The 22282-nt window shown below is 41.3% G+C and overlaps 1 protein-coding gene across 4 annotated transcripts in view; it reads right to left on the bottom strand.

Annotated features, from left to right (window-relative positions):
* The window catches only part of RALGPS1 (Ral GEF with PH domain and SH3 binding motif 1), a 328055-nt gene that overhangs the window by 42833 nt on the left and 262940 nt on the right, over positions 1-22282 (bottom strand). For all 4 annotated transcript variants that reach the window (XM_063432901.1, XM_063432903.1, XM_063432904.1 and 1 more), the window contains exons 11-12: positions 21954-22047; positions 10821-10888 (exon numbers count right to left, since the gene is read on the bottom strand). In XM_063432901.1, the coding sequence (XP_063288971.1) occupies positions 10821-10888; positions 21954-22047 (162 nt within the window). The remainder of the gene's footprint in view (positions 1-10820; positions 10889-21953; positions 22048-22282) is intronic.

Raw genomic sequence — 22282 nt, 5'->3', positions numbered from 1 at the left:
AAAATCTTTATAAACTCACGGCTAGATACTGCGCGTTTGGCAACACATGCCTAAATACTGTGAGTAAGGGCAAGCTGCGCATTCTCAACACACGACTAGATACTGTGAGTAAGCGCAAGCTGAGCATTCGCCAACACATGGCTAGATACTGCGCATTCGCCAACACACGGCTAGATACTGCGCATTCGCCAACACACGGCTAGATACTGCGCATTCGCCAACACATGGCTAGATACTGCGCATTCGCCAACACATGGCTAGATACTGCGCATTCGCCAAAATAAGCTGGATACTGCACATTCTTGCAAACACGGCTAGATACTTCGCATTTTCCCAAACACGGCTAGATGCTGCGCATTCACCAAAATAAGCTGGATGCTGCACATTTGGCAAAACACGACTAGATACTGCGCATTCGCCAAAACACGGCTAGATACTGCACATTCGCCAAAATAAGCTTGATACTGCGTATTCTCCCAAACATGGCTAGATACTGCGTATTCTCCCAAACACGGCTAGATACTGCGCATTCGCCAAAATAAGCTGGGTACTGCGCATTCAACAAAATAAGCTGGATACTGCCCATTTGGCAAAACACGGCTAGATACTGCGCATTCGCCAAAACACGGCTAGATACTGCGCATTCGCCAAAACACGGCTAGATACTGCGCATTCGCCCAAACACGGCTAGATACTGCGCATTCGTCAAAATAAGCTGGATACTGCGTATTCTCCCAAACATGGCTAGATACTGCGCATTCTCCCAAACACGGCTAGATACTGCGCATTCGCCAAAATAAGCTGGGTACTGCGCATTCAACAAAATAAGCTGGATACTGCGTATTCAACAAAATAAGCTGGATACTGCCCATTTGGCAAAACACGGCTAGATACTGCGCATTCGCCAAAACACGGCTAGATACTGCACATTCGCCAAAATAAGCTGGGTACTGCACATTCGCCCAAACACGGCTAGATACTGCGCATTCGTCAAAATAAGCTGGATACTGCGTATTCTCCCAAACATGGCTAGATACTGCGCATTCTCCCAAACACGGCTAGATACTGCGCATTCGCCAAAATAAGCTGGGTACTGCGCATTCAACAAAATAAGCTGGATACTGCCCATTTGGCAAAACACGGCTAGATACTGCGCATTCGCCAAAACACGGCTAGATACTGCGAGTAAAAGCAAGCTGCCCGTTTGCCAACACACGGCTACATACTGCGAGTCAGGGCACGCTGCATATTTGCCAACACATGGCTAAATATTCAGAGTCAGTACCAGCTGTCAGCTGATGCCCCTAAATGTGAAATGGGCACGAGGCACAGACAAACTTTCCTATTTCACAATAAGTAACCTTGTAAATACCTGGTGTGCTTCTCCTAATCTCCGTGTATATGCAAAGCCAGCCTCCCATTAGCATCCATTGAGTCCAAAACTTCTTGCAATATATTAAACAAGTTATTACTTAAAAATTCTTGATGGATCAGGTCACAGCAGCTGGGGTCCCCAAACCCTGGCTTACACTCCACTCGACCCTATTTGGGTAAAAGAAAACATCCTGTGTAAACAGTTTGGAAACACTTTGTACTCTATTGCATTTTTAGACTAAGCCATGTTTGTTCTGAATGCATCCCTCCCGAGGTTAACCCCGGTTGTGGCAGCGTGGGATCTGGCACTCCAAGGGTTAACTCCCACTGCCTAAAACAGCAGATTTAGAAACCGATGTCTCACTGGTAGTTAATGGGTTAAACACAGATGTTCCTGTTTAAAGCTGCGGCAGACTTATATCACCAAATGTCCTGTAAGAATGGGTTCTGTTTAATAACTCTGTAATTACATGCCATTAGCTGAGTAAGGGCAGCCAGCAGCCATAGTGTCGTCATTGCCCCGGCAGCTTAGAAGTAGGGATGTGTGCCTGGGCGACCACTGGGCTCACACATTGCAGCCAAGCTTCATCTAATAAAAGCTTAGCAAACAGAAAGTACAGCCCGGCAGGATGTCTGGGCTGTGAATGTCTCCGGTGTGCTCTCAGCTTTACCGTTACCATGTCTGAGGGTGGCGCTGAGAGCAGGACACACAGGTAATGGGCCACAGCATCCCAACACCACGCTGGGTGTTTTTTCTGCACATGTAATAGAATAACATGGGACATGTGTTCACATGAACAACACGGGCATCAAAGAGAAGACTTCATTACCACCGGGTGACGTGAGGCAAAATGCGGCAGATTGTAACTCCCATCATCCTGATGGAATCCACTAATATCAATATATCCAGTGTTCAGAATGGTAGTGGCTATCGGATAAGTGTGCTAGTTTCGCTGAGTGAAACCTTTCTAAAATAAGGGGCACCAGTCCTTAAGTCATTCTATTTCCTTAATTTCTGTCCTCTTGTGCACGTTACAATTGGTAACAATTTGTTACTAGTAGATTATTTACGATCCAGCAATATATTCTAGAATATCATTTTCTTTGTTTGTTCTGTAACATTTGTTGTTTTCCTGTGACTCCTTTTTCCATTGCAATAACAGAATTTGGAACGATAGACTTTTGGAGCATCAAATATTCACCTTAAAAACACAAAAAACAAACGCCTTTCTGGGTGTGCGCTCTAATGAAATGTTCTGTACACACTTATGCCGTTTGTTTCAACACTACAGACACTATAATGTGATAAACAATAACTCACACCTTGTGTAGGTGTTCTATAGAATTCACTAAACAGCTTTAGGCTGTTGATTAAGAAATTACAAATGTGAAACACCGGGGGCAGTATAGAGCCAAACTGACAAAATGTACGTGATGTCCTTTGGTGCAGTCCGACAGCCGCCAAATTTCTAGGACATGGTTTAATAAAAAGGATTACCATGACTGGCAGCACAGATTTCCTCCACACAAATAATACAACCTGTCTGATGAGGATAGCTTCTTGTTATTACAGTCAATAAAATACACTCCCAAATTCAGAATTGATCTGTGAAACTGCAGGCAATGCTTACAATGAATTACTTGGAATTCAAACAACCATTTCTGTAAAATCTGCAAAAGAAATAAATGCCTCTGTGTTTAGGGTTTCAGGGAAAAATGTTCTTCTGAAATTTCCATCAAACATGTCTGAGAGTCCAACATGTGGTAACAGCAAACATGTGACCATAGAGCAGTAAAACGTGGCCACTGATCAGTTAATGAGTCCTGGTGATGCCAGTCATTGAAGGGCTTGGTCCTCTGCTGGTATAATTGGCACCTCTCAAACTGTCCCAACTAACCATTCTGTGGTAGACCGACAATGTGTCATCTGTATTGTGGCTAGCTATGTCTGGTTGGTTTAACTCTTCCACTCAATTATGGGTTGTTTTTTTTTTGCACCTAAGGATGACATTGACTTCTTTGTTGAAGGTGGAAAGTGAAATCTCCTCGTCTTCACACGAACAGGACTATCCAAAACTATCGTCTGAGCCACATTCTAGACTTTGTACATTTCTTAGTGAAATAAAATTGTGTGATATAGGAATATTCGTGATCTTCAAAAATGAAGGGGGGGACTAAAAAAAACCTCTTACTTTTTGTCATCTGAATAGAATTCCTGTCTAGGAGATACCGAGCCTGTGCATTGTTGGGTGACATGAAATGTTTTAATGGCAACTAAACTGAACTTGACGCAACAGTAAAGGGGTAGAGATTACAGTTCTTAAAAATAAAAATGGGTCAGTCTCCCAAACCTATACAGTGTATGTATTTGGAGGTTCTCTCAGGCATTGGTTAGATCATTCAGGCACCAGAAATGGTCAAATCAGGATTACATTGCGGTAGTTGTGCTGGGTGTAACACACATCATTATGTGAGAGTAGTTTCTGCCTGGAATCATATTTTGAGGCATATTTTTACAGATAATTCAACATACGCTTGAGGGCGTTCATGGTCTGTCAGAAGCAGTAATATAGACCAGACATACCACATGCATATAACACAAACTGCTTCATAAAATAGCTTCTCAAGGCAAAGACCTGCATAGTCAGTGATGTATACAGCATGTGCTTATGTGAGTTCTGTACTTTAAAATGTATATTTTGTACATATGTTGTTTAACGTTATAACTCGGACTAAACATGGCACACAAAACACGAGAGGGACTGCTTGAACGACTCTTTAGGTAGAGATCTGCTTTTACCAATATTATGTGTCCTCACACTTATTATCTGACACTGGGCTGAATTGTAGGAAATAAATCTTTTTAGCCAAAAGGTCAGAAGACAAAACGGCTAGAGAGACGGCTTGATGTACTAATCAATGGTTATTGGGCAGAGGATTCTTAAAATTGGGTTACTGCAACTCTTAAAAATAAAAAATAAAAAAAATTATATATATATATGTCTTCGAATGCACTGTTGGGTATTAGCACTTAGATCCCTTCCCTTATAAATGTAGTAAAATAAGAATAACTTACCTGGAATCCAGCGCCAGGAGAAGCTCCCCATACTAATTTACGCACCCCGCCTGATGTCAGTCCCTCTCATATGAGGTCCTCATAAAGTAGAATATGAATGGACCATTCTCCTAAGCTTAGAATGCATGTGCATGCTCTAAACTGCGTGAGGTGGGGGCTGGACAAACAAATACTAATAAACTGACGGATCACAGCAGAGATGCACTGGCGACAGATTTATTTATTTATTTTTACACAGAACGGGCTGTTTACGTCCCATGTGGCAGGGGGTGCAACTAGCCCCTGACACAGATCTGCAAATACATCTGTATGTAAACAGAAAAACTGCAATACAGATTCCTTCCACCATGACCAATTCTGGAAGCAGACGCGGTCATGGTTGTTTTAGTAAACCTTTAGGACTCCTGTACAGTTGCTGATATGAAGCCTATGTTTCAAAATAACAATAATCGGCCAATCAGTGACTACCCATTCACTAAACTGTCTTGAAATGAAATGTAGCTTTTGCAAGCCAGTTTTGTGAATGGGAGTCACTGATTGTTAACTGATTTACTGCCTATATATACCACTTCCTGAATCAAAAATTTCACCAGCTGATTGCCACCTGGGGGGTGGGGGGGAGTGGACATCGCTGCTGGAGGCAATTTTGTGGTTATACAGTTAAAACATCTTCAGCTACTTACCTGAAGCTAGCACTGGTGTCCCTCTGCGCTGGGTCAGGGTACGCCCATGCTCCCCCACCTGGTAATTTATTACATCGAATCACTCACTCGCTCAAGAATCCCAGGTGGGGATTATACCACCTACGCTATTAAAGTGAGCAGCACATTCTGCTCACTTAGATGTGAGTATTCCATGTTTTTATTTCTATCTGCTGTAATATAAATACAGTGAGCACTATATTTGTTTTATCTCCCTTTCCACACTGAGGACTTCTTATGTTCATCAACACCTATATCCTACAAGTGGGGGATTGACGCCACTGAATGCGAGTTATACCTGAGCTAGTTCCAGCTCTCCAATAGGTGAGTGCAATACCTTCCTGCTGTGAAGTTTTTATCTCTACGTAATTTTAAGTCGCAGTCTGCACTATTGGAATTTTCCCTTTTTATCTACATATCTCCATCTGGAACAAGAGAACCTGACCACTTTTCAGCTCTACAATCTGCATAGATCGCCACCACACTCAAGTCCCTACAAGTGGACCTGGCCCTCTACATGCTCATTTATTATTTGGTCCTATGTCTATCTCATATTTATTGATATATGTAAGTACATACTGTGTCCCTACTAGTTTATAGCATATTGCGGTGTTATTTTCACCATTATTTTATCTCCGCTATCTATTTTTGGTTTTATTATATCTTTTCAGTGTGTTTTGGCGCAACCTATACTCTTTTTTTTCTAGATTCTCTCTAGATTATTCAATGCTTTCCTATGGGGTAAATCTGACGCGTCAGATGACGGACCAAAAGTCCGTTATGAATCCGGGAGCCCCCCCGTGGCTGTCTGATAGACAGCCACAGAGGGCAGACTTAGAGCTGCAATGTAAACCTTCTCTAGAACTGCAATTTTTACATTGCAGCACTAAGTGCAAAAGGGTCTCAGCACCCAGACCACTTCAATTAGCTGACGTGGGTGCATACAGTGTCCCTTTAATATGTATTTAAAGAAAAAAGGTGGGTGGACCTGATCGGTAGTGCCCAAAGGGCATAATAAAAAAAAATAAAATTTTACTAATAGGGTTACAGTCATCCTTTAAAATAAGCGTTCCTTTGCGGTAAATAGAGATTAGTTTCCACTTTAATTTCTCCGCTAGGGCAATACCTCCACTCATGCTTCAGATGCCAATAAAAAGTAAAAATATATTTGACATTATTATTATTTTATTATTTATATAGCGCCAGCAAATCTCGTAGCGCTGTACAATGGGTGAACATTAGATATAAACATTAAACAGCTGCAGAAATGAAATGAATATTGAAAACTAAATGTATTGCATTGGAGCTTGGTAGAATATACCCGCACGTGGCAGAGAGGTTTTATTCAGAATATAAGGAGAACAGGATGCAAGGGTTTTTCCTAGGCTATCTAACATTCTTTTGTTTAGCTGAAAACCGAGTGCACAAGTGCAGTAAATCTTTCATACATGCTATAAAATCCCTTTATTTGGTTTTAGTGGTTGGGCCAAAAAACTTACAGCTGGAAGATTTAATTTCTCGAACAATAGCGGCATTCTTTGTGCACTAATTGTGGTGTTTGCTCAGTATGTAGAGGGGGATTAAAAGCTGTTCCGTGATGTTATGGAACAAGGAGGAATGGGGGTCACCTTTCACCCACGACACAGGGCACAAACCATAAATGAATAGCGCAACTTGTAACGTAACGTCAGACTAAGGATCCTGACCGTCTTCAAAAACATGTGCAGACAGTTCAATCTTTAAAAACAAAGGATCCTTGTCACAATTGTAATTAATTACTATTCATTGTTATTATTTGGAAAGTGTCTACAATGGGTCCCACATAAAATATTCAATAACAGAAAGTCCTGGCTCTATGAGGGCAGGGACCAAAACCTGGTCTTTCTTTCTTAATCCCTGCCAACATTGTCTGACTTCATGGACCGTTTTTAAAAAAGCATTTTGGGTGCTGTCCATCACCTTCCTTTCTGTGCAATCAAGTGACACAAATCCTATACAAGAAGACCCACGGACCAATATTTGAGAGTCGCAGAAACCTGGCGATAAAATTAAAGGAACTACAGTGTCATGAATACAAACATGGATTCCCTAAACGATAGTGTTAAACTAGCCCCACCCACCACACACTGCGCCAATCAGCATCTCCTCATAGGGATACATTCAATCAAAGCATCTGTATGGGGAACGCTCAGTGTCTGCATGCACATAGGAATCACCTCTAGTGTCCATCTGAGTCACTGCAACTAGAGGTGTTACTAGGCAGTCATGGGCGTCTACAGGGGGGTGGGGGGGCAAGAGGGGGCACTTGCCCTCCCCCCCTCACCCCTGGATTTTTCAGCTTGGCTCCTCCCCCAGGGTCAGCCCTTCCCAGCTCACTGGAGGTGCCGCAGAAAAGAGCCTGTTGCTGATCGGCAGGGAGATCAAAAAATCTCTCTGACGACGAAGTGGAAACCCTCCCTCCCTTATACTTTATAGAGCCAGACCTGGCAGTGTTAGAAGTCTCCCTGCCAGGTCTTGCTCTCTGTGTGCAGGGAGGAGAGCTCAGAGCTGAATACAAGGAGGAGACAGGGAGTGACATCCCCTCTGCAGCATGCTGTGTGCTCCCAGCACCTGTAGTAAGCCCTGCTAGGAGGAGCTGCTCGCAGGAGGAAACCCTGTGGGCAGGATTACTGCAGAGGCATGCTGCTCAGGGGCTGGTGGAGAGAATAGACTCAAGTAATAGGTAAGTTAAAACAAATACAAGTGAGGGCTTGAGAAGGAAGAGATTAATAAATGATTAATGGAGGCAGAGGTACAGCTGGGGGGGTGTAGTGTAGCGAGAAAGTAAGTGGTGACAAAGACAGGTGTGTGGGGTAAATACTCACATTCTGTATATATATTTACCGCACAGATAGTACCACAGCAGCTCTCAGTTTCACATATTTAGTGAACCAGGCTATGTTCAGTTTTAGGCAGAACCACAGTTCATGGCTCTCTCACCTGGTCCTAAGCCCAAACTATTGCCACTAAGCACCCACTACAGCCCCTAACCCATCACTATTGCCACTAAGCACCCACTACAGCCCCTAACCAATCACTATTGCCACTAAGCACCCACTACAGCCCCTAACCCATCACTATTGCCACTAAGCACCCACTACAGCCCCTAACCCATCACTATTGCCACTAAGCACCCACTACAGCCCCTAACTCATCACTATTGCCACTAAGCACCCACTACAGCCCCTAACCAATCACTATTGCCACTAAGCACCCACTACAGCCCCTAATCCCCTTTTATTGCCTATGATCCCCCACTACAAGTCCTGACCCCTGCACTACAGGTCCTGACCCTCATCACAGGTCCCGCCCCCCTGACTACCCCTCACCTTTCACCACAGGTCCTGACCCCCCCCCTTTTCCCCTCACCCTTCCTATTGATCCCCGCTACCCCCCATTTCAGCCTTTGATCCCACACTACAGGTCATGACCCCCCTACTACAGACCCAGTCCCACCGCACTACTGTCCCTGACCCCCCCACTACAGTGAACTTGCCTGTAAGTGAGCTTGTGTGTGTTTGTGAGCTTTTCTGTAGTGAGCATGTGTGTGTCAGTGAGTTTGTCTGTAGTGAACATGTGTGTCAGTGAGCGTTTCTGTAGTGAGCATGTATGTGTGTGTCAGTGAACGTTTCGGTAGTGAGCATGTATGTGTGTGTTAGTGAGCTTTTCTGTAGTGAGCATGTGTGTCAGTAAGCTTGTCTATAATAAGCATGTGTATGTGTGTCAGTGAGCTTGTCTGTAGGGAGCATGTGTGTGTCAGAGAGCTTTTCTGTAGTGAGCATGTGTGACAGCGAGCTTTTCTGTAGTGAGCATGTGTCTGTCAGTGAGCTTGTCTGTAGTGAGCGTTTGTGTGTGTGTGACAGTAGGCTTGTCTGTAATAAGTTTGTGTTTGTATACCAATGAGTTTGTCTGTAGTAACCGTGTAAGTGTCAGAGTCTGTACTAAGTGTGTGTGTGTGTGTGTGTACCAGCAACCTTGTCTGTGTGTGTCAGTGAGATTGTCTGTCAGTGAGCCTATAAATATGTATCAGTGAGCTTGTGTTTTTATGTCAATGAGCTTATATGTATCAATGAGATTGTCGGTCTGTGAAGCTGTGTATCAATGAGTCTGTGTGCTTGTGTCAGTGAGATTATCTGTCTGCATGTGAGTATGCTTACTGTAGTGCTTACAGTAATGTGCTTACTGTACATTTTTTTACACTAACAGAACCAATGTTTTGAATTAGAAAAATAAACATACCAATAATATCTATATATATCTATCTATATATATATATATATACACACACACACACACACACACACACACACACACACACACACACAATACACTCACACTACAATGGCACAATGACTTATGGGGCTGGCATACATTTTTTTCCAAGGCTGCTTTGTAACCCCAGTCCAGCCCTGCAAAAAGGGGCCGAGCATGGATGTCATAATTATGCCCCCCCCCCCCTGGAAAAATTCCTGCGGACGCCCATGTAGGCAGTTACTGAAAAGTTTGCAGGGACTGACTATACTCACCACAACTACTACAAGAAGCTTTAACCATGTAATGCTTTTATGGAGGAATCTGATTTTACAGTCTCTGAGATTACATCTTTAAGATGTATCCTAGGTCAGAATACTACCTCTCTCAGAGTATAGTAACCAACAAACAGAGCTCTTCAATGCAAACAATGCAGAGGCTTCTAGCAATATGTATGTATGTATGTATGTATGTATATATGTATGTATGTATGTATGTATGTATGTATGTATGTATGTATCAAGGCATTATTGGTGTTGTTACACAACTAGTACTTAATGACTGAAGCTTTTCCAAGAAGCTGTGTTTGTGACTGAGGTTTCTTGGAACGTTTGCTCAATTAGGAGCACCTACACATATTTATTGGCGTAGGCAGGAATTTCGTCTGATACCCTTTATGTATGCATAGCACATTATTATGTATGAATAATGTATTAAAATATTTGGGACAACATTTTTTTTTTTTTACTTTTAATAACAGAAAAAAATTGTACTTTTGCTGATAATTTCTACACAATAAATAGATGGTTAAAATGCCTCATATGCCTAGAGTCGTAATTACTTTTTGCAAAGAGGGAATTAATTATGGTTTTAACGCTACATCTTTGCAAAAACTTTGATAGCAGTGACAGGATCCAAAACTGTAAAACAAATATATATATATTTGTAGAAAGTAGACCCCCCCAGGTACTTAAGTAAGCCAAGTATGCTAGATATATTAAAAAAAAATAAAAAAAATTCACACACCTATTGTCCCATTGCTGTAAAAACTACATGTTTGTATTCTGCTACTGTTCCAGAGGACAACATTATCTCACACGTAGACCTTTGCCATATTTTTGTGAAATTTTAGCATTAAATAACAGACATGCCAATTTGCCACGGCGATCAGAGGCCTTGGTGGGGCTATTGCCGCATTACTGGTGAGAAGTCTGGCAATAGCTGGGTTTCATACCAATCAGACAGACAAAACTTTGGTGGGGGGGATAGCAACAGTATGGCAGGCATAGTTGTCTCATGACATACAGTGTACAATGCCTGTCACAATGGGTTAAGAATAACAATACATGAGCATTATAAAATTATCCAAACTTTCATACCTGCTAGATCTTCTTTAGAGGAGACTAGACGCGGAGAACTGTTTCCAGGCTCAATTCTTAATGACAATCTAAACAAAACGAAACATATCAAAGTAGTTAATGGTGGAAATACAACAGGAAAATCATGATTAGCATGGGAATACTTTAACAGTATCATGGTATCAGTGCTTAACGTGGCATGTCTACTAGTTGTCTTTCTGTAAATCAGACAATAAGTTGTGACATGTGGAACTGGGCGGTAGAAACCCATAATACGGTACAATACAGCACACACCTCTCGCCCTACAATCCTCAGTTTTAAAAGTCTACCTTCCTCCAGGGAAGAAACAGAACTGATTGACTTTTTTTTTTTTTGGAGGGTGTGCTCCCTATCGAGGGACACCTGACTCCCCTGCTGAGTCCTAAAAGGCTCCTGCACTGTTCACTTGTACCCAGGCAATACATGGAGTATATATTTTTTGGGTCATTAAAATACGCCTCCTTATGATGCCCCTTTAGGTGGATGCCTATTGTGGAGAGCCAGACTCGAGCTCCAGAAACGGTATACTAGGGGCACCAAATTGTCACCCTAGGTTGTGAAGGAGTGACCCTGGTGTTTCTCCATATTCCCTGGTCTGTAATTTGAGCAGTGTTATTGGGACAAGTCCCCGTTTAAGAGGTGCACCGTTCTAGTTGCAATATACGTGTTCTGTGTGTCTGTTGAGTTGATTGGATGTCTGCGTAATGGAGACACAGCCTGGTTCACCACTCATTTTAGTTTTTTTTTTGTATACTAATCATTTTAGGGATTCCCTGGTATTTGAAAAATCTCCCAGACAAAGGAACAGCATAAAAATACTCAGGCACCCAATTCGCAAGTACCTTGGAAGAGGTTTCTCCCAATTACCATCAGCTCTACAACCTCTGTGCAGATGAGCTCAGTCCATAATTGAAGGTGGATCTACATCTGTGGAGTTTCAGAAAAATCTGTCTGCTTTAAGTCACTCTTATCCTTGTTATCATTCTGTGATGGTTCATACCCGCTCTCCGTTGTGTGCAGGGTGTACTGACCGCTTGGACTTCTTCAAGTTAGGTCCATTTGGAGCTCCCTTTGGGAATTTGGCTGGTCCCTCTGTGGGTTTGGGTTATCCTCTGGTCATAACGAAATCCCATGTACTATCAAGGTGTATGTTAAGGCAGCAATTACTGAACGTGTTAGTGATGTGCATCGTGACCGTGCAGAACTCGCTCATTATGTTATTCTTGATGATGTTATGGGTTTCCAATATGATCATTAATCATTTCTGATTTCACGCACAATCCATATACAGTAATTAGCACAGAAAGGCAAAGTTTATTTGTTTTCAATTTATGTAATGTGCTCTGGAAATAGTTCCCAATTTTGATGTGGGACAGGCCACATCCCAGTCTATGGGCACTAAACCGGTCCAGCACACGGGCTCCCCCATTTTCTATGAAGCTTAATTGAATCATATTGTATTATGTCCAGGTAGAGTTGTGTGCTTTGAAACAATCGAGATTTGGAATGAATAAAATTACAGGTTAGCAGAATCTCTTACTCACAAAAAAGATCGAACAATGCCATCATTTGGAACCTTTAACATGACCTCAAGAATTGTGTAAAGGCTATATTTAAAAGCAAAAAAAAACATTCCATATTATCTTTATACATTATGAACAATGGCCGCTTTCCATGGGTTTGTGTATCCCCATGGCAGCCTTCTAGTAAATATTTACAGGACTTGGAAGACAATGAATTAACTGATGTGCATTTTGTGGCAACCCCCCTCCCGAATGTTCCAAAATCAAAGTGCAACATGTAAAGACAAACAAAGAATTGTCCTGTACCAGGCAGACCTAGAAACAGTACACATATTAAACAAATATTAAGCTCTACGCTGGGCTTGGCATTCACCATCAGGTGCCAATAAGAAAGTAAACGTAATGGAAAGACAAATTATGCTAATGTTTCTATGGGTAGTGCCAGCCTGTAGGAGTTTTTTGTTGTTGTTTTTTTCTTCAAAGAGTTAGGTAAAGGAGAGAAAGGTCTGCCCAGCGACAATTGAAGTCTAGCGTGCCTACTGGTAAACAGCAGGATAAAATACTTCACTATGGAGACCAACGTCAGGGTGGTCTTCATATCACTGAGCAGTGTAATTCAAAAAGCTCTAACATACAGTGTGTGCTAATAGCCCTAGAAGTGAAACCTTTGTATTTCTACCATAAGTGTGCCCAAAAATGTATGTTGGATATGCATTATTAACCAACATTTTGGACAAACTATGAAAAAATTGTTTTTAAATCTTCATCTTGTACACATTCTATAGGATTCAGGGTGTGAGCATGGACCAGTAATAGGACTGTGTTGTTATTCACAATGCTTGATACATCTTAAGTTGTGTACTCTGTGACATGTGTCCACACTTCAGATATTTCAAGACAGTTACACAATGTAACCTATTGTATATACACCCTGTTCCAAATTATTATGCAAATTCTATTTAAGTGTCAGAAAGATTAAATATTTTGTTTTTCAGTTTAACTCATGGGTGGCATTGTGTCTCAGGGCTCTTTTGATCACTGAAAACAATCTCGGACACCTGTGATAATTAGATTGCCAGGTGAGCCCAACTTAAGGAAAAACTACTAAAGGAGGGTGTTCCACATTATTAAGCAGAGCACCATTGTCATACAATATGGGGGAAAAAAAGGATCTCTCTGCTGCCGAAAAGAGTGAAATAGCTCAATGCCTTGGACGAGGTATGAAAACATGAGATATTTCACGAAAACTTAAGCGTGATCATCACACTATTAAGAGATTTGTGGCTGATTCAGAGCACAGACGGGTTCGTGCAGATAAAGGCACACTGAGGAAGATTTCTGCCAGATCCATGCAAGAGAGCAGCTGCTAAAATACCATTACATAGCAGCAAACAGATATTTGAAGCTGCTGGTGCCTCTGGAGTCCCACGGACATCAAGGTGTAGAGTCCTCCAGAGTCTTGCAACTGTGCATAAACCTTCTATTCGGCCACCACTAACCAATGCTCACAAACAGAAACGACTGCATTGGGCAGAAAAATACATGAAGACTAATTTTCAAACAGTCCTGTTCACTGATGAGTGCCGTGCAACCCTGGATGGTCCAGATGGATGGAGTAGTAGATGGTTGGTGGACGGCCACCTTGTTCAAACAAGGCTGCGACGTCAGCAAGGCGGTGGTGGAGTCATGTTTTGGGCCGGAATCATGGGAAGAGAGCTGACCGGCCCCTTTAAGGTCCCCAAAGGTGTAAAGATGACCTCTGCAAAGTATGTGGAGTTTCTGACTGACCACTTTCTTCCCTGGTACAGAAGGAAGAACTATGCTTTCCGTAATAAAATCATCTTCATGCATGACAATGCACCATCTCATGCTGTAAAGAATACCTCTGCATCAATGGCTGCTATGGGGATAAAATGAGAGAAAGTCATGGTGTGGCCTCCATCCTCCCCTGACCTCAATCCTATTGAGATCCTTTGGAGCATCCTCAAGCAAAAGATCTATGAGGGTGGGAGGCAGTTTACATCCAAACAGCAGCTCTGGGAGGCTATTCTGACATCTTGCAAACAAATTCAAGCAGAAACTGTCCAAAAACTCACAAGTTCAATGGATGCAAGACTTGTGAAGCTGCTATCAAATAAGGGGTCCTATGTTAAAATATTTAAAAAGTTAAAATGTTGTTATAAGTTTGATTGAAATAGCTTTTGATTTCAGTAAATATGCTGCAAACACAACAAATGACAATTTTCAGTTCTTTACAACCCATAAAGTGTTTTGAAACTTACTGTGCGTAATAATTTGGAACAGTGCATTGTAAGTTTTTTATGTTTAAAAAAAAATACTGTTCTCATTAGGAGGTTTGTTCAATAAAATTTGAATTGTACTCTTAATAGTTGATAACATGAGAACTATGCTGACTGTTATTTACATCAATTATTTAGGTAAATGAGAAAAATATCATTTCCATAATGATTTGGAACAGGGTGTATTAGAGAGGAACTCATACTTCTTGCTAATACTGTATGTGTTTTAGTGCGTGTCTGCCTCTTTAACTCTGTCTTGTCAAGCTGTAAAACAGACCTTTGCAATGTCTCCAAGGGAGCAGTTCGTGTAGGCAGAGGAAATCCTGACAATGTCATAGAACAGTAAGTGAAATGTATTTCTTGCATTTGCTGCAAAGCCACATAATCAACCCAAAACAAACATAGCAAAACATCACAACAAGACCCGTAACCCAAGCCAGCCTTATCCCATCTGCTATCTCAATTCTCATCAAGAGTAACCAGGACATTTGTAAAGAGTAAAATATTCTGCTCCGAACGAGCCATCAAATCCACAGTAAAGATATTATACGTATCCAATGCAATCTGTTATAGCCAGTGTGGCTCTGAAAATACAAGGTCTGGTCATTGCCACTGGAAACCAGACCAGTGTGGGAACATGGAATGTGACCGCCACTGAATGCCAGACTGCTGTGGAAACATCGAAAGGCAACATCTTAAATAAACAGTTATTAACAACCTTTAATTATGTAAATGCATCATTCTGAGAAGACCAAGGAAAAAAGTATTGCTATTTTAGTTCCCAAGGTTCACTTGCAATAAATAATTATGTGGTAGGCATTGCCAACCCTTTTGGAGAAAGGAGAGACGCAGATTTTAAGAGGTTCAGGGTTGGATAAGCAGAGATCTAAAGGGATGGTCGGTATGTACGAAGGGTTGGGTCTGCTCTGGTGGCCTTATCTGTGACTGCACAAAGACCAAAGACTATAGATTGACATATTTTCCCTTGTGACCAAGGGTTGGCTCATGGTGACTTAGTCAAAACACAATTACCAGATTTGCCATAATAAAACCCCAAAACAGAAGCAGAACAAATAAACTAGTTTGCATTAAGAAAGTAGTTAAGCTAAAATGTAAATGTAGTTGATTTCATCATTATGTCAAGACGTGAAACTTTTCGCTTGTTGCTAAACTATAACTTCACCTGCCTGCCCCAGCACACCTGGTGATATCACCTGGATAAGTCATGGGTAACCAATATTATAACCATCCTATGTTTTGTTCATCTGTTTTATTCCTAAGTTGTTAACCTTTAACCTCTTGTTAAATCAAGGCACACTGATGATCTCATATTCCGAGGACAAGGATGATTTATGAGTAGTTTCCACTGCCTGGGTAAAATGAGTAAATCCCCCGATTTGGCCAAGTCATATTTATTCAGATAATAGTCAGTGTAAAATGTTCATAAGTACCTTCAGGATTATGTTCTGGCTCAGGCACACTCAATCATACACAAATAAAGAGGCAAGATCAACACGCTATGCTATCCAATGTCCTGAGACCATTTGAGGACAGAACGTCTGCTCACTGTGAATGAGATGGCCTGCTTTAGCAAGTCTGGATTATATGACAATTTCCAGTCTGAATTCTAAGAAAATGGTTTATTATGGGGCCAGGATGTGGCTCCTGTGAAATACAGCCTTAGGGGAGCACTAGGTAAATCCAGTTAACGTGCTTTCACAATGCTGAAGTAGTGTGGGGTTTGAAAAGAGATAATTCGAAGACCACAGAGAATTATTTACCATCTGGAATGACTAAAATAATCTCACTCTCGCTATATATACACACAGACATATATACACACGAAAAAAACGGAACAGTCTCCCTATGATACATGTAACAGGATTTAGAAATCACTGAGGAGAGCCCTGATCTGTGGGACAAAGTATCCAGGTTAAATACACAATGTTGTATTCACCGTGCCACTAATAATTTATTAACAGTAGCCAACATTAGGCTCTGACATATTGGCATAAGGCTGTCATTATTACAGATAATAATTTGAGTATCGGTGTAACCTGCATCCCAAGACATGAGTTTCAATCAGACACTACATTAGGAGTTCCAATCTGTACTCAATGTAGAAACATCTTCTCTGACACTCTCTGGTCAGTTCCTCGGCATGTGCCATGGCTTGCCATCTTTATATGCCACCACTTTGAATATCAACCAAAGGGTGAAGGAAGGGCCTGCAATGCCATCTGGCTTTGGTCAGTTACTGTATGAGGTTTAGGACAACATGCAGGCATAATGTTTGCTTTCTAGTGGAATTTGGAGGAATTTGCACTCACAATAAGTGATGACAAATTCCCTTTAATAGAAATACTTCTCTTACAGAGATCTGTGCAGCTTGCTAAGAATGGGTATACTGATACAATACTCAAAGGATTAAGCATTTATTTATTTAAATTTCTATTACATTTCATAGACAAGATATATTATTCATAGACTAGATATCATACAGGCAGGGCCTGCGCAACTATAAGGTGGTGCACTGGTCCGAGGGGTGCGGTTTTCAGGCTGACTGGCATGAAGGAAACACTCACCGCTCCCTTCCTGCCAGTCACTTCATGTAGTGTGGCTTCTGTTTCCTCTACCCAGTCTGACAGGAAGTGCTAGCTGTGAGCAATGAACAGCTTCCTGTCAGACCAGCTAGAGGATTATTATTATTATATTATTTATTATATATAGAGGATACAGAAAATCCTTTACTGCGATCCACTCGGCCTCGCTACAAGTAGGTAGGTAAGCAGGAGGGAAGGAGGAAGAGACTCACAAAAGGGCTGGAGGTAGGAGTAAAAGACACACAGAGGGGTGGGGGTAAGAGATACACAAAATAGGCTAAGGGGGGAGGAAGAGACACACAAAAGGGTCTGGGGAAACGGGAGAAAGACACACAGAGGGGCTGGGTAATGGGAGAAACAGACACATAAAGGGGGCTGTGGGAAAGAGACACACAAAGGGGGCTGTGGGAAAGAGACACACAAAAAAGGGCTGTGGAGGGAGAATGAGACACACAAAATAAACAGGGACCAGAGACATACAAAAGGGGCTCTGGCGGGGGCAAAGACACACACAAAGGGGCTTGGAAAGGGGGAAAAAGACACAAAAGAAGCTGGGGGAAAAGAGACACAAAAGGAGCTGGGGAAAAGAGACACATGGGGTGGATCAAGGAAAAAAGAGACACACAGAGACTGGAAGAAAGACACACAGAGGGGTGAAAAAGACACACAGAGGGGCTAAGCGGGAGTAAGACACACAAGGGGGAAAAATGGGGATAAGATACATTAAGTTGTAAGACACAAAAAAAGGGATAATAAACATAACAGTGGGTTAAGACACACCTGGGATGGTGCATTTTTTGGGGGCCGGAAATGCATCTTTGTCTTTGCACCGGCCCTAGTTGCAGGGAACACAAACAGTTAACTCTTCCATTAAGGCACGCCTCTGTCCCAAGTATGCAGTGTGGGGGTTGTGTGAGGTTCTGTAAATAAGACTATCTAACAGAATTTAATTATCAAAGGCTCTTGTTATTTTAAGGACACAGAGATTGCGGCTTCAGGTTTAATCCCTTAAAGCCAGTCATTCTCACGGCTTCATTTTTGTTTAGTTTCCTCATGTTACCTTTTCAGAAAAAAAGGAACCAGAGCTGTGTCAACAAGAAAAATCTACACAAACAGTTTTTTGGGGGGCAGAGGGTGGGGGAAAGTCAGCAAGCGTTTTTTCAGGTCATGTTCTGGGCATAGTTTCCATGCAGTTAATTCTAATAGTCTCTTTCTACTACTATACCTGTATCTATGTAGAGTATCCGAGCTCCGGAACCAGCACCACTTCCTGGACTATAACTGCCTGATCGAGAGTAACGGTCACTGAAAGGTGTGATTAAACCGATTACTGCCTACATTATAAAGCTGAACTAAAAGCAACTAGTTTAGATTTCTGTGTTTACTAGTGAATGAGTGGAAATATCTCGGCTAGTTTGCCCAGAGCTGCTGTTCCCTGAAATGTGGACCTCCCTATAATTCCCATTTCGTATTGTGAGGACGGTGAGCAGGGCTTGCGGTGGTATCCACACACATGATATAGGAGGACGTGGAAACATTCTACTGTCACAAGAATGGTAAATACAGATTGACAGGTCCTACATCCCACAGGAGATGTGTTTATTTTAGGTAGAATTTCCCTCTAATGCCAATGGAAGGAACGAAAATAAAGTAGACTGACGAGTGCCAAAATTAGATACTGATCCTGTGAGGTTAAAACAAACAGCATATAATGAGCTAAAGCTCAGGGTATAAAGAACATTATGACTCTCTTCTCCTCGATCCTTCAAACACTTCCTCTTATAGGAAACCACGCTGGTCACTAATATATGCATTTCACGCAGCATCAAAGGACAGCTATAGGAAGGGAATCCAGCGGCCCAGAATAAATTCTCATTCCTGTGGTTTTCGGAGGGATCGCTAGCTATGCACAAGCGATAATTCTCTGATTTAATACGGCTCTAACCCTGGGGCAAAGAGTTTACTTGGCCAAAATATAATAATGTAAAAACTACAAAACAGTAAAAAATAATAATTTTTTGCACCAATTCGAATTCAATGTCCGTGAGATATTAAAAAAAAAAAAAAAATGACAAGATGCAGTGCCGCAAAAAGGGATTCCAAGATGGAAGGCAGTGATGGTTCTGTACACATGAAAAGGCCATTCTTCTACGTATGATAAATAAGCAGGTTCTTCATTCAGGCTAAGAATAAATCTATACATATGGGATGAATTTGGCAGGGGCATTTCCTGTTTAATTCCCCTCGCACAATCCGAACAGTGTAACTCTTCACAGAATGATGTATATACATTTTGCTTCTGTACGCAGCAAGGGGTAGAATGTAACACACCAAGGCCTCTGCACTCAAGAAATGCCATTTTTAACTCACCAAGGCCAAGAAATCTGCCCTAGAGGTGTGTTAACGCAGCTCTACTTACACAGTTGGGGAAGGTGTTTGACTCAAACAATATGGAGGCCATTATTATTCCCGCGAGGGGCGACGAATGGTCATCCCTGACTGTAAATTAATCAGAGCAATAGTCATAAAACTGGAATGTGCTTCACAGTCAAAATATGGCCGCCATGTTACTATTTTGGGATAAGCTTTTTAAATAATGTAATATTTTTGGCTAAACTTATAAAATACTTTTTTCCAAATATATATATATATATATATATATATATATATATATATATAGATAGATAGATAGTGATCAGCACTCTCTGACTTTTAAAATTAAAACAAAGTTTATTGATAATCCATTAAAAATAAGATCGACGTTTCAGTCCCAGCAGGGACTTTCATCAGGATCAGGCAGAATTTCCACACGGCACGTAGGGGCGTGGCTTCGTCCATGTATGCGCATGGGGCAGTGGGGGACGCTATGGGCACCACTCCCACTATTCTTAGCACCAGGGGTAAGTCATTTTCTACTAATTTCATTTATGTTTCTTCAATATAAATGCACTGTTTTACCACATTCTTTATGCCTGATCCTGATGAAAGTCCCTGCTGGGACTGAAACGTCGATCTTATTTTTAATGGATTATCAATAAACTTTATGTTTTAATTTTAAAAGTCTAAGAGTGCTGATCACTATCTACATATATTTAAATTTTCCTGGATTTCAAGCAACCAGCAAACAGTCTACCAAGCGTGAGTGCAAGGACTTTCTATATTTTGTTATATATATATATATTTATTCTTTAAAAACATAACTAGAATCCAGTATCCAGACAGTGAGTATTGGGGAGCTACGGTGCAAGCGTGATGATCAAATGCAGAAGCTGATTTTAGCTGCGTGTGATGATGCTGAATGTGTAGTTCTTTGAAAACCTAAGTCTTACAATGAAATGCCTCTAGTGGCTGTCTGTCTGTAGGTTTTTGACCAAATGTAAACATTGACTCTTCTCAGGTACTGCAATGTATTTACATTGTCTGAGAAAAGGGAGTACCACCATACACCAAAACCACTACATTAAGAAGCAGTGGTTTTGGAGCTTAGAATGTCCCTTTAGGGGATGAATGTTTGAAAACTGCTGTGGAAGTGTAACAGGTATTTTGCAATATCAGCCAATCAGTCCAACAAGCATGCCAAGAGGAAAATCACAGCAGATGGGTCTGTAATTTAAAAAAAAAAAACATGAGATCCTACATTCTAAGTAAGCTCAGTGGTCAGTAAAAGACACAGCGAGAGATCGATACCCCATCATTTTAAATGGCTAGTAAAGAATACTTGATTTTTTGGGAATGTGGCTGTTGGCCAGGCTATTACAGGAAATGTCAGGTGACCTGCTGATAACTATCCATGGAACTGAAAATGTCATATAGAATGAGATCAAAGTGTCTTAGTTACATAGACTGATTTATTGTAGTTTAAAAGACACATTGCTGGGAGTTTTATTGCTGAGAAGCGTATGCACTCAGACAAACCAGTTATATACAGAAATATATAATATATAATATCACCTAGAAAATAGCGGTATTGTGATAAAAAAGAGGCCACAAATGGACTATCCCTACTAAACAGATACCGAAAACCAATGTAGTATATAAATGTCACACACTACTCCTGAAACCACAATCACAATAGATGCTGTCTATGCACACAGAGTTATAAGTCACATTAAATTACAATTTAACATGTAGAAAGTTTGCCCTATGACTATACCAGCCGTATCCATAGACAGAGGAACTAAACCCTTACACAGATGATCTGTTTGTGAATCCAAATGGGATTTGCACATGAGATTTATATGGTGAGTGGTTTAGAATTCAAAGGTTTATTCTGCAGACATAGGCCTAAACCACCTCACATTGGAAATCATTGGAGGGTTTTAAATGTCAGTACCATCCATAGCAAGGTACGGCTCTGCTAAAATGATCAATTCACTGCCCCAATGTAAAGAAAACAGCTGGTCTCATTCTGCACAAATGACTCATATACAACACATCATAGCTCCATGTCTCTGTTGGCAGTCTGCTACTTTAATGTATGGACCAGTGATGACTAAACCTTTGCACCCAGGTGGCTCTTGAACTACGTTTCCCATGACTCATCGAAGAACGATAATTTTACAGTTTAGGGATGCCTAGAATTGCCATCACGGTTATCTACATTTTGACCCCTTTGTAGAACACAAAACCCCAAGCACAGTTTCTAGTAATAAAAAAGTTTTAAACTTTTTTGGGGGGGTAGAACTTACTTATAATTGTCATCTTCCACAAATTTTTGGAGTTCTTCAATGTATCGCACAGACTTCAAATATTTCTGCACATGGGGCAGTGTCGCAAGGTGGTCTGTGGAAGTAAGAGAATAATTAATGTCCAATCAAAAACAGCTTCCGGTTCAAATAATATGAAATCACATTGAATCACCCGCAGGGGCAGCTGTTTGGGCAGAGCAGCAACACTTTCATAACATTATTTTTTACACAAATGTTCACAAACATGTCCTACACAGCAAACGAATACAATCATGGAGCAGGCACCCCAAAACGGACATTTGGAGTGAGATAGGGGGACAACTAAAAGT

This window comes from Pelobates fuscus, chromosome 9, assembly GCF_036172605.1.
Source record: "Pelobates fuscus isolate aPelFus1 chromosome 9, aPelFus1.pri, whole genome shotgun sequence".
Taxonomy (NCBI): Eukaryota; Metazoa; Chordata; class Amphibia; order Anura; family Pelobatidae; genus Pelobates; species Pelobates fuscus.
The sequence above is the reverse complement of the archived record's forward strand: the minus strand, read 5'-3'. Positions and strand labels throughout refer to the sequence as shown.